The sequence below is a fragment of the Rhipicephalus microplus genome, chromosome X, assembly GCF_043290135.1.
Source record: "Rhipicephalus microplus isolate Deutch F79 chromosome X, USDA_Rmic, whole genome shotgun sequence".
In the NCBI taxonomy this organism is placed as follows: domain Eukaryota; kingdom Metazoa; phylum Arthropoda; class Arachnida; order Ixodida; family Ixodidae; genus Rhipicephalus; species Rhipicephalus microplus.
Window position 1 is genome coordinate 58,020,082 of NC_134710.1, and position 20,756 is coordinate 58,040,837.

The 20,756-nt window shown below is 40.8% G+C and overlaps 1 protein-coding gene across 15 annotated transcripts in view; it reads right to left on the reverse strand.

Moving 5' to 3' along the window:
• Nucleotides 1-1,872: 1,872 nt before the first annotated feature.
• The window catches only part of LOC119187918 (mortality factor 4-like protein 1), a 65,418-nt gene continuing 46,534 nt past the window's right edge, over nucleotides 1,873-20,756 (reverse strand). For 10 of the 15 annotated variants that reach the window (XM_075876792.1, XM_075876791.1, XM_075876786.1 and 7 more), the window contains 5 exons: nucleotides 17,200-17,315; nucleotides 11,014-11,116; nucleotides 7,403-7,472; nucleotides 5,328-5,412; nucleotides 1,873-2,005 (listed from right to left, as the gene is read on the reverse strand). In XM_075876792.1, coding sequence (XP_075732907.1) covers nucleotides 1,924-2,005; nucleotides 5,328-5,412; nucleotides 7,403-7,472; nucleotides 11,014-11,116; nucleotides 17,200-17,315 — 456 coding nt within the window. In that variant the 3' untranslated portion in view covers nucleotides 1,873-1,923. Of the gene's footprint in view, nucleotides 2,006-5,327; nucleotides 5,413-7,402; nucleotides 7,473-11,013; nucleotides 11,117-14,886; nucleotides 14,970-16,826; nucleotides 16,929-17,199; nucleotides 17,316-18,782; nucleotides 19,253-20,756 lie in introns of those variants that run through there. The other 5 variants (XM_075876782.1, XM_037436021.2, XM_075876784.1 and 2 more) reach the window with 5 other exon arrangements.

Sequence of the window (20,756 nt, forward strand, 5' to 3'; positions counted from 1 at the left end):
GTAATGATGTTCAAACATTCTATTCACAAGAGGAATGTTATTGTGTGGGTTGAACTAAATGAAATTGCACAATCAACTGGGCTATCCGATATTCCTTAGCCTGTTTGGCAATGTGCGTACAGAAAGTGTTTTTTGTCATTGCCTGTAAATAATAAATTAATAAATTGTAAAATCTCAATCACAGCACATGAGCTTCAATTATATCTTCGAAACATGCGAGAACAGTAGATGGAAATCTCTTACGTGCTCCCTTGTTCGCTTGCCTTTGTATCTTGTGATGACGAGTGTGAAAATTTATGGCTCAAATGGCAGATTACAATCCTAACACTGGTGATGGTTATTGTGATTGTAAGTCTTCACATTCCAATTACTATGTGATGTGTCAAGTTCTTCTATACCACCTATTATGTAATGACAAGTACGTATGTGCAATCTGAAGTCTGTAATAAATTTGGATCGTAGAAAAGATTTCTCATTACAGAATCATGTAGGATATTTTTTAGGCTTGCCCTAAACAGTCTTCTTGTAAAGAGGAAATGCACGACAGTGCTGTTGTAACAAGGTTAAGGAATGGCAAAAAGAAACGGCTTTATATTAACGGCTGTCTTAAAAGTTTTAGCACCTGGAAGAGCCACTTAGGAGTATTTAGTTTACCACAATCATCCACTCTTTATTGAGAGTGTGTGTAAAACTAATATTTTTTGTTTCAATAATCACACTAACAAGAGTGAAATCTACAAAAGTGTGATAGGGAAACGGGATCTGTGTTTGAATTGCAAACCAGAGGCAGTGACTGTAGCAAGAATGATGGGATGGCAGACCCAGCATATTTCTTGGAATCTACTTTAAACAAGAGAGGAAATGATTATGTAAGCCCAAAGCAGACACAGCAAAATTATATGACTACATGGTGAGCTGGCTTGGGAACTTCTACCTGTTTTCTTTTTTTTTTTTGTTTTTAAGATTTTCTGAGAGTTTTTAGGCTATGTTCTCTCTTCTCTAGGTAGCAGTAGTACATTTGATATTTACAAAAAGGCACAAGTAATTTGTCTTCTTTTCTCTTTTGTGCCCTTTAATTGAATCAATGATTTAACCATGTTATCGGCTGTAGATAGAACTTTGCTACGTAAAGGTTTTTGTTGTTGAAAATGCAAGGGGGAGTTTTTCCTCCATCATCGCACAGTTTTAATTGTGATACAATGAGGGATTACACGCACTTTGCAATTTCAGATTTATTCTGCTGCACTTCATGTGCTTTTAAGAAGAATGCATATAGTCGAATCTCAAAGGGTGGTATGAAGCCACGGTCTTACTAAGCTTGACGGTAAACATCTCCCTGAAACACCTCTGTGTCTGACATTTACACCTAATCTATTCCAATACTTCAAGTGTAACATGCGCTGGTGGACCCATATGAACATAGTACTAGAATCAGCAGCAAGCCTTGTTATGATAACTGGCATGTCTTTTTGATAAAGTCTACTGTGCTTCCACCTCAAAATGCATGCCACATTTCAACTATAGACCATTTTTATTTATGGTAAAAGAATTTTTACCAACGCGAGGAAATGGACCGATGAAGGGAGTTTGAAAATCTTATATTTGAAACTTGCACAATTTCACTATGAGCATGCACACCTTCGGTAAATAAAATTTGTCCAACACACTATTCAGGGATGAGAAATAAACTTTGAAAATGAACACTATATCTGAACAAAACATACAACCTAAATGCGGTTAACATGGGGGCTATGGTAGCAATCAGTCACATACAGCCATTACACGATTGTTATCATTATTTTCTTGGGGTCTTTGTTCATGGGATACATCATTTAAAGGGGTAAATGAATGCAGCAAGTACTGGGAAGACTATTTTGACAAAGTGATTGTAGATTTTATTTCTGTAGCACAGATTTACATTTTTCAGATGGCTTTCCGTTGGTAGTCGGGAGGTGCTATTGTGTAGTCATTCAGGCTGAACAGCTGCGAGTTCCTAGCCATGTACCTAGAACATAAACAAACAATATGTTTCTTTTTTGCATACATAGAGTAGATGTTGAAAATGAAGGCAGGCAGTGCTCCCACGGTGAAGTACTACTTTAGTGAACAGTATAAAGTAACTCACGGTTTTTTCTGTCAATATAAAGTAACGCACAAAAATACTTTCACACACAACTGTGTCATGCAACCATTACACACACAGACATTTGATAACCTCCTTAGACCAGTTTTTTATAGCGAGAGGCAATGCTAAGCAAGAGACAATGCCAAGCTAAATGTGAGGAACCATAATGATTTAAAGAGAAGTGCACACGTTTTCAACCTGCACCTGCACTATAGATCTCGAAGCAAAGTAACTGTTGAAATTAACTAAACACATTCACGTAGCGATGTATGCTTCACTATTTCAAGGCATTATATGTATACAGTGGTGACCCAATAGCACCATTTGCATCAATTCTATATTCCTGCGCCTTGCTGCGCACACACGAGTACTAACTGTGCCAAACTTCACTAGTTCACCTGTTTACACCGCATCAGATCGTTTAAGGCCAAAAATTATTCTTGGTCGTCGCAACAAACACCATTAGAGCTTTTCACAATGCCGCCAATTCGCTTTGCTTGCTCCTAACCGAAGTATCTGTGCTGCTGTGGGCGTCTCCGTAGTTGAAAGTTTAGCATGCGGTTGATAACCTCTCGTATTTGTTATAAAACTGGCGATAACACGTAGAAAAGTGACTTTTTTTTTCGTTCGCAACTGATGTGGGGTACCATAACGTATCCACCACCGCCAATGGGCAACAGGTATCGGCACTGTGTGCTATCAACAGCCTATTTACGCAAATTAGAATTCGGCATGAAACATCTTGTTTGATTTTGACAAAGAAAAAAAAAATTGAGGCTGCTATGTCGTGCTGAGCAACGTTTTTCGGTATGCCTAATGTAAAGTTAAGCATAAATATCCACGTAGGGTGCGTCTGGCACGATGTGGTACAGCTGCCGCTTTCTTATGTCAGAGCGCTTGTTGCACGTCTTAATTGCAAAACCGATGAAATGCCACGGTTAGCCAGTGCACATTAAAAGTAACTGAGCCGCGAAGTTAGCCACCTATAAAAAACAAGTGCTCTTATGCATCCTTAACGCTGTTTGAACAATAAAGTGTATTGTCGTCAGTCGACAAAAAAAAAGGCAGTTACACTGCAAGGGCTGGCTCGTTTGATATCCTATGCAACCACACTCGTCGCCCCAGCTTACGCTGGGGGATCTTGTCAATTTGGACTTTATAAGCTACATGACGGCTGCTGCAAAACCTGTTGAGACTCTCTGTATATTGCTGTCACAATAAAAGGTCAAATAAGTTTCCCCAGCTTGTAAATGTTTCCCAGTGATTCCCTCACACTTGACAACTGCGCTTGCAAGCGGGCTCAGCTTGGCCGCCGTTTGTACGCGAATCCGACGTTGATTTCCTTCTCCCCGCTCTCTCCCAAATAAAAGAAAAAAATGGTAGCACTCCTCCTAGCTAACAAGTTTGTTGTCATTTCGCCTGTTCGCAGACACCATAGTTATTCCCCAACCATGTGAGTAGCATGGGCTCACACCCACCCATCGAACCTTGACAACATATTTAGGTGTAAAATTCGTGAACACGTGGCATTGCTAAAGCCAACATTTCAACAAACGGATGTCTCCTTCATGACTGCCTCGCAGAAATACACCCCCCCCCCCCCCCTTCATGTTTAGATGGATCTCTCACCCTGCCCCCTTCGTATAGGCTGTTTACATTGTGCCAGTTTAATTTTTTAGAGTACTTTCTTTTTGTTAATCTAGAAAACTGGAAGTGCTAGGGCTGAAGTTCTTTAAATTAAAAAGAAAATGTCACTCTGTGCTCACACCTCTAACAATTATTGAATAAGATGGAGCATCATTCATGAAAAGTAGTGGTGATTATTTGATGCACTGTCTATGCAATCAATTTCGAACAGTATATTCTTACTTTATCGCGTTTACTTCATTTTCATTCTTTGTTAGACTGCTGGTTTTCTGATTACGGTCTTTTCCTCGGAATGACCTCCTGACACCTGTCATATTGCAGAAGCAGTATGTGGCATGCTTGCCTTGTCACTAACACATGTAACCGTCCTTGTCGCTTTTGCACGTCACGCACGACTTGTGCAGTGCTCATAATGTAACACTTTGGTGTAAAGAACCTGATTGAGGGGGCAGACTGGTCTTTAGAACCAAAAAGTGACAAAAAAATTCATTTTTTAAAACTGGCAAGCATTTTTCTCTCTGCCAATTTTGACACACCAGGAAGTGGCAATTTTTTTGTAATGTCATTCTAACTGTCCAGATTCTCGGTGCTGTTAACATGCAGAACCTGCAAAAAAAAATAGGGAACGGACTTTAGCGCTTCCTTATAATTTGCCGGGACCCATGTTAGAAGCTCTGTAATGAATTTATGAGCACCCTTATGAGGATTGCAAAACATGCGCCCCATGATTGTTACTTTTTGAAGAAGCTGTGCATTTTCAGTTTTTTTTCATTTCTCTTTTACGACTGTTCAATTTTGAGGCCTCAATATCTCTGCAGCTAGGACAGGTACAACAATAATGATTATTGCAATGGAAACTTGTATGTGCGTAGAATGCGAGTATGGGAGCAGAATTTAGAGCACACGCCTTTTTAATTAATTACACATCAATATTGTAACACAATTCCAACTGCTTTTGAAAATGGATAGTTTATTTTGCTTTGAAATAACCAAGGCCCCCCCCCCCCCAAAAAAAAACTTGCATACTTTCAATTTACAGTCATTAGTCTATGTTGGCATATCTTAAATATCACTTATAATTAAGCACTTTTTTTATCTAGGGTGGCCTTAAACAATAGGGTCTTAAATATCGCTTATAATTAAGCACTTTTTTATCTATGGCGGCCTTAAACAATAGGGGGTGAACTTATCTCAGGAACAAGATGAGTGACAGGAAAACTATTTAAATGTTTGAAATCAGCAGAAAAAAGTGCATAATCCTGTGCAGTTTGATCAAGATCACTGAAGAAATAAACAAAAAATGTCTAAGACCAGTCTGCCCCCTTAATGGCTGCTCTCTATATGTCGGCTGTCTCCGGGCTTATATTGCAGGAGCATTTTCAGTTTGCACACTAATAAGAATATTCACTGAAGATTATTTTTTTTTGCACTGAATGATCGTAAATTACACCTTGTTTGCTCCAAACCTGCTCCGACACACATTTCCTCCTACTCCAAATCGTAAACTGGCTGGATCACCACCGTGATCAATATGACAAAACAGAATGAAACTCACTTGAGAAAATCGTGAATGTGATGTAGCAGAAGCTGCACACTCTTCTCGTCCAGCGGGGTACAAGCCAACATGCTGCCAAGCCTGACTGAAATATAAGATAAGCTTCCTCCATAAGCTAATATTCCTGCAGCAATAACCACTTGTACAATAAATGTAGAACCTGAACTTTTAATTTGTCAGAGTTGCGAGGAATGTCCAAACTTTTAAGCAAGTTTGTGTGAGTATATATACAAGTTCTGTGGGTCCGGTGCAAATATAGCTAAGAATTAAAGGAGCACACTTACGAAAATTTGATAGTTGTTTACTCTACGTTTTGGCCATGCCACGGCCAAAACGTAGAGTACACACGTATATGTTTGCAGTGTATGCACACACATACACACATACACACACACACACACACATATATATATATATATATATATATATATATTATATATATATATATATATACATGTATATGTCTGCAGTTGACAAGAAAATTTTCAATGGCACTGCCATTAACTGCACAAAAGAAAAAAAAAATGCACAAGTTCACACTTCCAGAGGAGTCACTTTTATCTGAAATCCTGTTTGAGCTAGTCTTAGGCTTCCTTTGAGAGACGGTGCCACAATGCCTGTAGACGCTTTTGCCTGCATTGCAACATGGCTGTATACGTTAGGCAGTGCCCATGGTTTGTCCTACAAAGTGAAATAATGGTGCCCATGCAGAGCAGTGCATAGTGTGACGTGTCGTAGTGAGATGGGATGCGTCTTTGCGAACATGCAATACTACTATATGCATTTGAAGATTGTAGCTTCTACTATAATTTCCAACCAATATGCTATATGAGTAGTAATTTTGCATAAAGTTTCACACTATAATACCCATAAGGGAATCTGATGCTAGTGTCCATGCAGGCTTTTTGAGTGGCGCTTGAGCCACCATGGGAATGTTGAAAAGTATAGGCTTCAGATGGATTTCGTTCTTGAGATTTGCAACGCTTGTTAAGAGTTTCAAAACAAAAGGTTATTACATTATTTTCACTTAATACTTACTTAAACTAAAACGTATTGCAGAACATTAACATGAACATGTTTTTTAAGTATAGCCTGAACAATTTTAACCATCAGGGTATGCATTGCTCTGTAACTGCGCTCCGGATATGGCATCAACAAATAATGAATTATTTTATTAAATATCAACACATTTGTTTTTCCCTCCGAAGCAAGCATCATCTATCTATATAAATAAAAATACTGTATTGGGCGAGAAAATGTTAACTTATTATCTGCTGCGATGAGAGATGCATTTGCATCGGTAATCTGCCTTAAACACATAAACAGAGGCAGAGGAGCGTGATGATGAGTCCATGTCAATTTGCAGCCGATTTGAATGACCTTCAACAAGGTGTACTTATCAAAAAACATGAACTGTGTGCGATTTACTGCACTGGCATGAGACGCTACATCTATGCATAGCAGTGAGTGCAAAAGACTTTAGTACAGCTGTTGAGTACAACCCGTAAAGCTGCAACGTCACAGCAAACCGTGAAACCTAGTGGTCTTCAGCCTGTTTCAAACACAAAAGCATCATTAATTGAGCGCCTTGCACTGCACCCCTCTATGCAAAAAACAAAGCAAACAGCAGAAAAAAAAACTGTAGACAGTTTGTTAGCTAATTGATTGATATGGGGGTTTAGCGTCCCAAAACCACTATATAATTATGAGAGACGCCGTAGTGAAGGGCTCCGGAAATTTCGACCACCTGGGGTTCTTCAACGTGCACCCAAATCTGAGCACACGGGCCTAAAACATTTCCGCCTCCATCGGAAATGCAGCTGCCGCAGCCGGGATTCGATCCCGCTACCTGCGGGTCAGCAGCCGAGTACCTTAGCCACTAGACCATTGCGGCGGGGCTTGCTAGCTAATTCAATCCAATTTGAAGCCTGTAAGCCTGTACTTCTTATCAATACCATGGTGGCTGAATAAGTGCAGCGCCAGTTTCAGCTCAAGGTTATTGTACGAAACTTTATGTGACCTTGAGTCTACTGCTCAGGCATTGCAGAGTAATGCCTCGCAAAAGGGCAACTCACCGAATAGCCTTAGCAGGTGAATGGCACCATATATTTGTGAGATAGGGGTATCCGGCCTTTCATTTAAAGCCTGCATATACAATAGAACATTAACTCAGATCACAATGCACAATACCTACTTGGCACATGATTATGGAGCCCAAGCTAGCACCACTTTATGACATCCAATGTGACATAGTTAAACTCTTATTAAAAGCAATTAGCAATATAAGAGTCATCATTACTCATTGAGCTGCTTTAGCGGCAGTGGTATATTGCTGCAGAGTACTAAATGGTTGCAGGTTCAATTCCCAACCAGTGTGAACAGGTACTTCCCGAGGGGGCAGAATGCAAACTAAATGCATTTGTGAATCTCATCGCTACATACAGAGCTTTAGTGCAGCTTTGGGAAGTTTAACAGCCAAATGGAATTATCTTCCTGCAGGTACAGCAATTTAAACTGCTTGTTGTATGATGCAAAAACCATTACAAATATGAATATGTGTGAACAAAAGTCACACAATTTGCACAGAAAAAAAATTGGGGCACTTTTTTTTCACATGTAACATACACAGTGAAATATGAAAGTTGTGGAATAACGGTAATATTTTGTGTGCAAGAGCACATGCTAAATGGCATTTGTGATCCCTGCCTTCCTGTATATGTTAATGTAATTAATCTTTTTTCGCTTGGTAGTGTTTAAGGTATGCACATACAAATGCATACTCACACGTACTAAAAGACGTCTGATATAAGCATTCAGTTTTTTTTTTTTAATATGTGCACCGGTGTAGGCCATTTCTACAAGGATGGAAATCCTTCAGACTCAATGGGGTCACAGCGTGGTTGCCCACCAAAATGTGTTCTTCAGTGAAATACAGAAGTAGAAAATATATTGTGCCTATACGTGTATAAAAAATGGCCTGTAGAAATATACTTCATTGCAAAATGAGCCATTGAAGCCACTGGCTATAAACCCAGCCCACCATCGGCGACCGCCATTTTGCCATAGCGTGGGTGATGTCAAGTGACACACGGAGGGGAGCTATCGTGTTCTACCCAAGTTTCAGCAGCTGCAAACAAATCAATTTTTAATGCCAAAATGAAGACAGCTCCAATATTGCCACTGCATGCACAGCTGACCATGAAGCAATATCATTGGCCAAATACAGACGTTTAAAAAAGAAGTGGCTTGTTACGTCATGGCTGGCAAAAACACCACTATTGTCATACTCTTGGGCCACTTGCATGTTTATAAAAATGCTCATTATAAATTAAGTTCTTGACCTACTGCACTGAAATTTTGCCAGCTTGTTTGTGAACACCCAAGTATTGACCTATATGACACAGATTATGAGCGAAAATTCGGTGTCAGGGCCCCTTTAACTAAAGTCAAATCCCCCTACAACGAAATTGATAGGACGTGTGAAAAAATTCATAGTCGCGGAATTTCGTTGTAGCGAAATTCATATACAAACCACAAAATTTGGTAAGATCTGACGATAACTCGTCCTTTGGTTTCTTCAAGCGCATGCATTGAACTCTCGCCAACTCAGGCGTGCCTGGCCGAGCACTAAGTGAACGTATTTTCTCGCGTATAACGTGATCACAAAATATATAAAAAATTTTGAGCTGAAGTTGGGGTGCGAATTTCACAAGAATTTTGGCACGCAAGTGGGCTTCACAGCACGGCTCACGGCAATGTAATGAAGGCAGCCTAGCGTCAATACGCGAGTAGTTTTTTCTTCCTCCCGTGGTTTGCGGCTGGGGATGCCAGTTATATGCAGAGGTAAGTTGAACAGAAGAAAATATGATATTCAGACGAGGCGTGCTGAGTGCACATCGCTGCGAATGAGCGTGCCAAAGCTTAGCTAGAGACCAACTGATAACTGCAATTAACTGTGATGAAGCTCCGCACTACCATGGCCATAAGTGAACAACAGGAAAGCCATAATGCTTTGTGTTGTCTTATGACTTTATTGCCTTTAATCTACGGCTGTTTTAACTGCGCACCTTCAGAGGATATTCGCTATCGATCAACAAGACGATAGCAACCAACCATGCACGGTTTCCTGCACAGCGGTTCCTGCAAGCAATACTAGCTTCGTTTTCAATCTGTGCGCGCTGTGCTGGCTGTGCACGTGACTTAAGAACTGCGTCATTGCTATCTTTGTTCGCATCGTTACAGAAAGAAATACTGGGTTGAGTCGGTGCGTGTTCACTGCCCGCGTACTTTCGTGGACGGCCATGATTGTGTTCGACACCACAGCATTTGTGTTTACAGCAATTGCAGCAGAATGCAGTCACGCTGGGACGAAGTGCGCGCTGCTCGGGTGTGCGCCTTCATGCGGTGTAGTTGTTATTCACGATCGCAGGGCTGGTGACGACAAGCAGTAGTTTAGTTTTGAGTACGACGTCAAAATATATGGCGGTGTTTCTTAGAAATCGCGATTATGCCGCAGCCCATACGTACCTGCATCAGATCTATTGGCAGCATCATGGTGGGTGGGCGAGCTGTCGCAAAGCATCTCAATGACGATATATTTAGCAGGATGTGCGTGTGGTGGCAGAAAGTGTGTATCTGTTGAAAACACAGTTGTTGTGATACTGCCTTGCGCTCTGGGTGTCAGACGTCGAGAAATGGTCGAGTGGAATTTCGCGGCAATCGAGGCAAGCTTCTATTTATTATGGGGTTGTACTCGGAAAACTTCGTTAAAGCAGAAATATCCAGGAAAGGTATTCGTTAGAAGAGCCATTTTTAACTTTGCTTTCTATGGGTGGCTAATGGGGAATCGAAAATCATTCATTATGGCGGAAATTTCTTTGCAGCAGAATTCATTATTGAGAGATTCGACTGTGATACTGCTCATGTTGGTTCTTAAACACGCATTCTAGCATCCAGAGTCGTCCCTCACCAAACTCAAACACAGCACAAGAATAAAGATGTCAGTAATAAAAATTAGGGTTTCAGCTGTAATTGAACCCAGAAATCCAGCATAGTAAAGCATTCTACCACAGTGTGCTGTTTCAAAGTGTTTTTGATGAGAAAAACTGAACAGAGGCGTCATTTCAGAAGTCTTGCTAGCAGCTTGACAGCTCTATAAATATTTGAAGTCCGCAAAACAAATACATCCTGGTAATGAAGATGTCTATATCTAGTGCACGCCATTCAGGCACTTCTGATAGTGTGGAAATGTGTTGAACTGCTACAGTCAAACTCAACCCTGCCTTTTACAGCAGCTTTCTTGCTTGGGTGCCTCAATGATAACAATTTGTTCTATGCCGTAATATCAATGATTGTGCATTTCACTGACAAAGAAATTCAGATTTTCTACAAATTGGCAGTTGCTATGATAATGCATTTTGTTTTGAAGTTGCACCATCCCACCGCCAGCTGACTGGTGCACACAAGACATTGTCACTTTATATGGTCAATTGCATCCCGCAAGGGTCCCCACTTAAAGTACTACATATATCTTACACCGTGGCCAAACATATTCCACCTAATAAACTTATAATTATAATAACTTATAATTATAATTATAATAAACTAATAAACAGGGTAAGATAGCCGAAAAGCACTATTTTAGGACAAGTCATCTACAAATTCCATTATTGGTGACCAAACTTACATCAGCATACTGAAGACGTTCAAACTTGTGCAAAAGTTGGCTTCCTAGCATCACATTAAAGTATTCCTTGAGACCATTTGTCACCTCGATGATGGCACTCTCCCTGTGTAAAGAGAAATAAGGGCTTTTTTACCTTTTTTTTGCAGTTTTCTACAGAAGAAATCCTAAGTAGAGCAATACAGACTATAATGGAAATTTTTCAGTAACAATGCTTCAAGCAACAGTAAACACAAGAAAGTGCCACTGAATGTAACTTCTTTTGAAAAAAAAAGAGAGAGAGAGAAAGAAATCCAGGTGCGCTCGCTCTGTCAGGACAAAGGGGGGCTAGCGAAGCTTAGTGCGCGTGCGTGCGTGCGTGTGTGTGTGTGTGTGTGTGCGCGCGTGTGTGTGTGTGTGTGTGTGTGTGTGTGTGTGTGTGTGTGTGTGTGTACTAAAAGTAATTTTCTTCACTTCTTTTCATCACATTGTGCAATGAATCCTCCCAACTGTTTCCTTCCTCCATGCTGGGAATTGGACTTTCATCCACGTACTTAGCAGCACAGCACTTTAGTTGCCACAAGCAACAACAACGGTCATGCGTGCGTGCCCGCGCAACAATGAAATTTAACAATGTGAAATGACAAGTCACCTCACCAAAGATCAGATTGCTATATGAAAAATGGCTGGTCACTGACAAGCCGGTGCAACTTCAAAGGCCTCATTTCCTTACCCTCATGGATGCCTGGTTACTTGCATAAAACCCCAAAATCTATGAGTTATCAAAGCTTCACTTTGAATTTTTAAGAAATGTTCCAATAGTGCATCTATATTCCATTTATTGAAGCCCTCCTCATGCATAGACAAGCTGCATAAATACCACCACCAGTGTAAAAAGCCCCGAATTATTCAAGTAGCGATAGCCTGAGCTGCCACTAAGCATGAAAAAAACTTTAAAAACACACAAGGACGCAGTGCTTATGCGAGTTAAAAGAAGTATAAAGGTGATATAGAGGTTTCATTTCAGTGTGAACATTTTGTGTAATCCATGTGGCATTCATGCCAACCAAACCCAAGATAATGCTCATGCACAATGGTAACCATTGGCTGTTTCCTGCACAAATGTACTGATGGCACTGCAAATGGATTCTTTTTTGCAACTCGTCTACTCCACTGCAGATCTAGAAACGGGCATCTTGAAGTTCACAAGTTTCATTGAACAGAATAGGGACGTGCCGGTAAGCTGGCTAGCTTCTATTTCAAGATTACAGTATGTATGCATAGTAAAACATCAGTGTTACAATCACAGCTTGTACCAATTACGGTGTGGTACGAATTTTCCTGTGGTCCCGGTTAAGGCTTATTAGCCTGCAATGTAATGAAGTAGGGTTGTTGCTAACTGATTTTTACCCTGCGAAGTTTGATTTGAACATATGCTAGCATGCAGGTACGAACGGGTGCTGCCCGCGTGGTCGAAAAATCTATGCGGCAATCACAGTGTGAGGGTGTGGAAAACGGAAGTGCGGGCTTGTGCAGCACGCTGTAGTCTCCAAGATCACGAGTGCGAATCTTGGAGGAGTAAATGTGCCTACATGTGCCCTTGCGTTTAGATTACAGATTGCGCTTGCATCGTTTTTTTTTTCCTTTTTCTTTTTTTCAATTTGTCAATGAGGGCTGCTGTGCTCGATGCAACGTCATTGTACTACTGCGTTCACACACGCCTGTCGATGCAAGCCATGACCTTAAAATCAGACATCTCACAAAAGGTGAACAAGGACAGAAAGAAAAAGTGGATTTGCTTGGCGAAGTAGTTAGGCCTTGAAACATCAATGTGCTTCATTGTTGGGGACGCGCTCACCTGCCAGCTTTCTGATTTGCACGGGACACTCTTGACAAACCTCCCGATTGTGCAGGCACAGCCGCAAATCTCCCAAAAAACATCCCCAATACCACCATAAGAAGTAGGGGTATTTTGTGAAAAATCCTTCGGACATGTGCTCGTAAATAACACGGTACGCTAAGAATATTCGCATTCATATTGTTGCTTTTAAGGCCCACTGGCATCTAATTTCAACCTGTTGCAGCAATGTAGTTTTCCGTCACTGAATGAACACTTGCAAAACCACTTTAGCACATAACCAATGATAACACACAATGATAACACACCCCGTGGTAAAATGTAACGTTTTTGCTGGTCAGTTTTTTTTTTTTTTTTTTTCATTTTAGTTTCAAACGAATAGTAGTGCCACATACACGCACGTCTTAACCTTTCATGGCACACACGGGTGGATACAAGTTTTTGCGAAAAGGAATCAGCTTCTGGGAGAACCTGTTATCCACTCTTATTTGAGCGTACACTGAAAAAAAAATTTTAGGACCCTTAAGCTTCGCCTTCAAGAGTTGAACGCAATAGCATTATCCTGTAGCGAGTGCATACTTCAACCACTTAATGCATACTTCTTATTGCATGATGTTACTACAAAAGTTTCAATTGTGGATGAATACAATGTAATTGATAAGGATGAAAGTGGCTTGAGTCAGTGAAGCTTTTGCATATGGCTGCATTCTGTGTAATGGGTGGCACACTTTAAACCACAAGCAATTATGCATGTCAAATGTTTTCAAACTTGCTATGCACCACAACGTGGACTTAAGAGAATACGCCCACTAATTTGTGTGCCTTTTGTAATGGGTGGCCGGCTTTAAACCACGAAGCCGTTAAAATAATCACATGTTCTGATGCCCAATGGCAATGTATGCTTGTATCATGCATTATTACTGCAATATTATGTCTTGTATTATGAAGGCCGTATACAGACCTCCCGTGTTTGTGAACAATTGAAGTTATTTTCACTGCATTTTCAAGCAGCGAAAGTTTTTTCACCGTATTTCCAAGCAGATGCGTATCTGTGATGTAGAACACCTGCTTGCCATACAAACAGCCAGACTTGGATCCTTACTCGGACCCGATAATTTATTTCTTGATTTTGCGGTCACGGACAAGATTATTATTTTTTACTCACAAGCAATGATACCGGCACAGACACTGAAATTTTTGCAAACGAGCTGTTGAACTCAATTGTGTTAAAAGTAAGAGGAGGGCAGTCCAGGCCGCCCCTATGAACTTGGTAGTTAGTTATAGCACATGAATGCTTGAAAAATATGTATTTATTGATAAGCCTTGTTAAACTTCATTTCACCTTGTTAAACTCCACAATAAAAAAAAATGGACCACGAACAATGCGCTCAATCACTTGGTTCACTAATAATCGATGATGTGCATGAGCTCCCTGACAAACATCTATAATTGTTATCACAATATAATAAAACACAGTAATGTTGTCAAAAGCAGTGGAAGCATGTGCAAGTAGCCCCAATGCAGCTTTGAAGCTCATACACAAAGCCGGTTTGTCAGTGCCTGCAAGCACACAGCCCGAACACCGTCCGGTTTCGGAATGACACAAAAAAGTGTTCTCCTACGAGTGCCAATGCTTTCACATACCACATCTATTATGAACAGCGAACGTAAACACCATGTTAGCCGTAAGCAGTGGCTGGAACAATGGAGTGATCTGGCGCTTCTCGTCGGCCGCGAAGAAATGACATGGAGGTTATTTGCGAGCAAACTGTATTTCAAGCATCCCAGTATCATCTCCCTGAACAAGACGGCCCACGAAAACATGTTGGCATTGCAGTTTTTTACAGCCGCCACATGTCGATGCGTATGCTCTGTATGTGTTCGTGCGGAGTGCGAGCACATATGGAGTGGAAATGCGCAAGGCGGCCGCTATATGGCAGCAAATTTTGCATAATGTCTTCACAGGGCAGTCAATAGAGAAACGAGCTACAGGCAAATAGAGTTATACACCACAGGTAAGCTAAAGTAAGGTTACTCACTTGTTAGATGAAATTCCTTTTACTGACGTATTCTGTTTCACATAATCCGCGAGAATATGGTCCACAGTGACATTGCAGGGAAGCTGTACAAGCGGCATGCAAACACAGCAATCGAACATTTAACATCAGAACACCAATTACAAAAAAAAATAATCAACGAATAGTCCATCAATTATTGATATTGATATGTGGGGTTACTGTCCCAAAACAACCATATGATTATGAGAGACGCCGTGAAGGAGAGCTTAAGAAATTTCGACCACCTGGAGTTCCTTAATGTCCGTCCAAATCTGAGCACACGGGCCTACAGCATTTTTGCCTTTATCGAAAATGGAGCCGCTGCAGCCGGGATTCAATCCCGCGACCTGCAGGTCAGCAGCCGAGTTTCTTAAGTAAATAGCATTGGGGAGATTGTGTCCCCCTGCCTTACACCCTTCTTGATTGGTATTCTGTTTCTTTCTTTATGAAGCACTATGGTAGCAGTTGATCCCGTGTAGATTTCTTCCAGGATGTTTATATATACTTCATCGACGCCCTGATTCCGCAGTGTCTGCATGACGGCTGATATTTCTACTGAATCAAACCTATGAAGGCTATGTATAGCGGTTAGTTATATTCTAAGCATTTCTATATTACCTAATCGATAGTATGAATGTGGTCGATTGTTGAGTAGCCTGTTCGAAATCCTGCTTGTTCCTTTGGTAGATTGAATTCTAATGTTTTCTTTACTCTGGCAGCAATTACCTTTGTAAATAGCTTGTATACAACAGAGAGTAAGCTAATCGGCCTGTAATTCTTCAAGTCCTTGTCATCTCCTTTCTTATGTATTAAGATGATGTTAGCGTTCTTCCAAGACTCTGGTACTCTTCCAGTCAGGAGACACCTCGTAAACAGGGTGGCTAGTTTTTCTAACACAATCTTTCCTCCATCTTTCAGCAGATCTGATGTTACCTGATCCTCACCAGCAGCTTTGCCTCTTTGCATGCTCTCCAAAGCTTTTCTGACTTCTTCTATCATTACTGGTGGGGTGTTATCTGGGTTACTGCTAGTTCTTATAGCATTAAAGTCGTGGTTGTCCCGGCTACTGTACAGATCTCTGTAAAACTCCTCCGCTATTTTAACTATCCTATCCATATTGGTAGTTATTTTGCCTTCTTTGTCCCTTAGTGCATACATCCGATTTTTGCCTATCACAAGTTTCCTCTTCACTGCTTTGACGCTTCCTCTGTTTTTCAGAGCGTGTTCAATTCTCTCCATGTTATACCTTCTCACATCGGATACCTTACGCCTATTAATCAACTTCGAAAGCTCTGCCAGTTCTATTTTGTCTGTTGTACTTGAAACTTTCGTGATTTGACGTTTATTTAGATTCCTCGTTTCCTGATCCATCAATAATTCATCAATAATCCATCAATTATTGATATTGATATGTGGGGTTTACTGTCCTAAAACAACCATATGATTATGAGAGACGCCGTAAAGGAGAGCTGCAGAAATTTCGGCCACCTGGGGTTCCTTAATGTCCGCCCAAATCTGAGCACACGGGCCTACAGCATTTTTGCCTCTATCGAAAAGGGAGCCACTGCAGCCGGGATCCAATCCCGCGACCTGCAGGTCAGCAGTCAAGTACCTTAGCCACTAGACCACCGTGGCGGGGCACGGCATTATTATTAATGAAGAAAATTTTAAAAGGAACACTAATGACAGAACCTGGTATTGCAGACTAATTCTATTCATGTCACAGGCCTCTATAATATGCAAGTCTATGTAGGCTACACAGCACCCACATTCCACACTAATTTCGGATTCTAATGAGTAATTTTTAGTCATTAATATGAGCAGTGAAATACTATGTCTTTTTAATCTTCTTTATGTGGTTGACACAGAGTATCAGGCTTTCATTGAAAGCTGTCCGATGCAGTAAAGTAATAAGCCATTACCTTTTTTTGTTCCGTGATAAGGTCCCAGTCGTCTACAAGCCATGGCTTAAGTTCCTCTGGTATCCGCACCTTGATCTCTACTCGAGACAAGAATGCTTCCTCCTTTAGAGGAAAAATCCTTTGGCACAGCTATAGTGAAACTAGACATGCTTTATAGTAATTATACACTTATGGCTCCATCAAAAATGTAGGCTAATGCTGCAACTTATCACAATGCAAAACACTACACATCCAAAATTAAATTTCACAATGGAGCTTCTTTCGAGATTTAGGGAGCAGTTCCATCCATGACTGCTTCGACTTCAATGGCTAGCTGACGCCAAAGTTTTCTCACACCTCAAAGTTTAAAGAGAGTGTGGTTAGAATATCTCACCGACTCAACATGGGGGTCCAGGCGGCTTCGTTTCTTTCTCTGGCTTTCGCCACCAGACTCTGAAGCCTGACTAGCAGTTGGCTGGTGGGAAGCAGCTGCCGCCGTCGCTGCAGCACCTGTTCACATGACAAGTCAAGCACATTGACGTGGAAACTGAAGCCTCCTCATGCGCAGATTAAGCCAAAATGCCACCATAGCAAACAACTCGTAAAAAATAACAAAAACTGTCATATACCCATTTGTAGCACAAACATACAAAAAAATGCACACGGCTTTCTCAGCAAATGGGTTAATCAATAATGAAAGATTGACAAAATCAGGAAGTTTGCATTGAGCCCCGCAAAGCCTGGCTGAGCGAAGCATGGGTGCAGCTTGTACTTCCAGTCAATCGTCACATCTAGCTTCAAGATGCGAGTCATCTGCCTTGAGAGTACGCAGTATTTTAAGGCATCCCATGGCTGTCTCTGCATAATTGGGCACAGCCAGGAAATGCACTGTAGAGTGGAGTTGTCACACGTCTGCATCAATGGCCCTGGCTGGCTAACGTGCATGTGCGGCTTGGTCAGACGGTGCAGTATTTAGTCTCAATGCTTGCTTCCTCTTTCTAGTTTTCTCTCTTCATGTCCACGGCTTTAAACTGCTATGGGACGCTATGCACGTTCGTCTCCATCACAGAACACAACTATGCATGGCGTCACTCGAGCTACGCTCTGCATCCCATGGCTTCAGATTGCCATAAGACGCCATGCAGCGGTCTCTATCACAGAGCACGTGCTGTGCTCAGTCGTTGCTAGGCAACAAAGTGACAGTTTTTTTTTTTTCAGCACCACTGCCATCGTTATCGTTAGACAGTTGGTAGGGCACGTGCTAAGCTCGGAAGTTGCTAGCCAATGGCGCAGCAACTTGTTTAGCAACACCACTGCCATCTTTGTAATTTGATTTACAGCTTTGCTGTTACAACTCATCCTGGTTTAAAATTTAGCCCCCTAGGCCAACACATTACTAAGAAGCTTGCCTCACCACCTGAGATAACAAGGCAAGCATATCACAGCGTGATGGCATATTTACAACTTTCAGCACATGAACATGAAACATCAAAAGAACAGCTCTGCAGTGGCCTGCTAGGCCAAGAAACATTTATGAAAAAGTTCCTTTTTACCTCCACGAACCTCCTTTCCACGTGATGCTTTCTCATAACTGATTTTTCGAACAAGGCATTCTACGAGTAGAATAATTAAGTTACAAATATCCACGGTGTGTGGAGGAAATTTCACGCAATATAAAAAAAAATTTGCAAAGTGAATAGCCAACGTATAATGCTTACAATATGACATGTGACATCATAACTTCAAATGGAACAAGTGGTATGTGGAACCGTTTGAGACAACCATGTTGTATTGCTGCGAAGCTAGCCACAAAAAGTGATGTAGACACTGATATAAGTGTATGAGGCAATAGTGTTCCTGACACAAGTAAACACAGGTATAGGTGTGCACCCGACTATAGGTGCTACTTAAACCTAAATTAGTGTTTCTATTCTATGAGAACTGTGCAAAGCAGACAAGAGAGCCTTAACACATAACCTTTCTGTTTCTGGGGCTTTTCTAGGGATGGAGTTTTACTGCGTTCCTTCTTTACCTCTTTTTTTGGTTTAGTAGCTTTGTTCTTTTTCCCCTTTCTGGAAAGCAATGCAGAACATTGGTAAACATGAACCTTCATTTTTCTTTTCTTTTTGGCAGTCCTCGTTGTTATTCACTGTCGACGAGATCTGAAAGTTTTATCTGTATTGAAGCCATCATACCTCCATGAGTTGTGAAGTGTAGCTGTCTTAAAGTTTAGCTAAGCAAAAGTATGCACATTAATAAAAACTACACAAAACTGTTTAGCTCGTTGGAGGGTACACCTTACTAACAAAAGTTATGTCGAAGGGTATAGGTTGCATAAGAACGACACATCATCTTCATTCCATTGTCATGTGTCACTCAGATCTTTGCCACGTGTGCTAAATTAAACTCTTGCATCCACTACTTTCAGGTCTTGGAAAATGTTTTGCAGATCGGTGTTAGCAGCAAGGTGTCACTCATCCTCGTCTTGTCATCCTCGCTAATAACACTGATCTGTAAAAAAATTTCCAGCTCCTGAAAGTAGTAGACGCACGAGTTTTAGTTAGCACTCATGTCAATTTTCTGAGTCAGCAGAGCAATTAATTGGGCTAATTGATTTCTTGTTGCACTCCGAATGACGAGACTAGGGTAAAAAAGCGAATGGAAAATAGGTGGTGCGCAAACTCACAACTGGTTTATTCACATCTTGCAAAGTGTTAAATATAGGTTACCAATCTGATATTTTTTTTTTTCGAACTTAAGGACGACGGGACCGTCAAGTCAAGTTTATTTCCAACAACATCAAGTCGAAGGTCCTTAGGCGAAAAGATGTCAGAGACATCTTGAGAGAGCCCAAGAACCCTTCAAGAGCAGCAGGCATTTTACAAAAATATCGCGTAATTCACTGTACATGCATAGGCAAAATAAAAGCTTAGTTCTTTTTCCTTTTAGTGAACAAAATAAACACACAATTTCACATGGGTCACAAATCTTGTACACACATGTGCAAAAACAACTATTTTTATACAAAAGAAGAACACGTAAAAAAACATGATAACATAAGATAGCTAGTGCTATTTGAGCAGTTTCTATATCTGTAGCAACATACTTCGCACATGTATCTTGAATTTACGTTCAGGCAGTTCGAAGTCAATACCAGTTAAAAATTTGTTCAATACTGTTGGTATCTGGTGGTGTAGAAGGCATTCTCTGTAACATGTGCGAGAAAAGGGAACTGGTCTTAGTTGATTTCGGAGAGTGTATCAGCATGAGCTGTCAACTGAATGCCGATAAAGTTTGTTTTTCTGAGTATAAAGTATTAGTTTATATGCGTAAAGGTAACATGCTCTAATAAGATCATGATTTATAAAGAGCTGATGAGTACGTAGTTCGCTAGGAAGCCCATAAAAATTTTCGAATATTCTAAGAACTTTTTTCTGTAACATCTCTAGTTTGTTGAGGTTCTGAGCAGACGTTTTTGCCCATACTAGGGCGCAGTAAGATAACCGAGAATAGAAATGGAAATATGGTGGATGGGGTCATCAGAAAAGACTAAATAAAGGTAAACAAAGATATTGCACGCATATTGCATATGCCACCATAAGCACATACAAACTTTTCGCATATGTCACTTTCTACAAATTTTATTTCTGCCAGTTTTAAGTGTAATAAGAGTGTACTGATACACTCCTGTTTTGCAGCTATGATAAAAAGGGCTTTTCTTTATCTCCCTAACGTCTTCACCACCACCATGGGCTAACTATGTGGTGACCAAGAAATTGTGGAAAATTTCAAGAATGTGACATACACAATGGCATTTGCCATATGCGTGAATTATCTTTGTTTACATTTAGTCTTTTAATGATGTCCTACCCTCCACCTGATCCATCCTATCTGACACTTTGCAAGATGTGAATAAACCACTTGTGGGTTCGCGCACCACCTGTCCTGTAG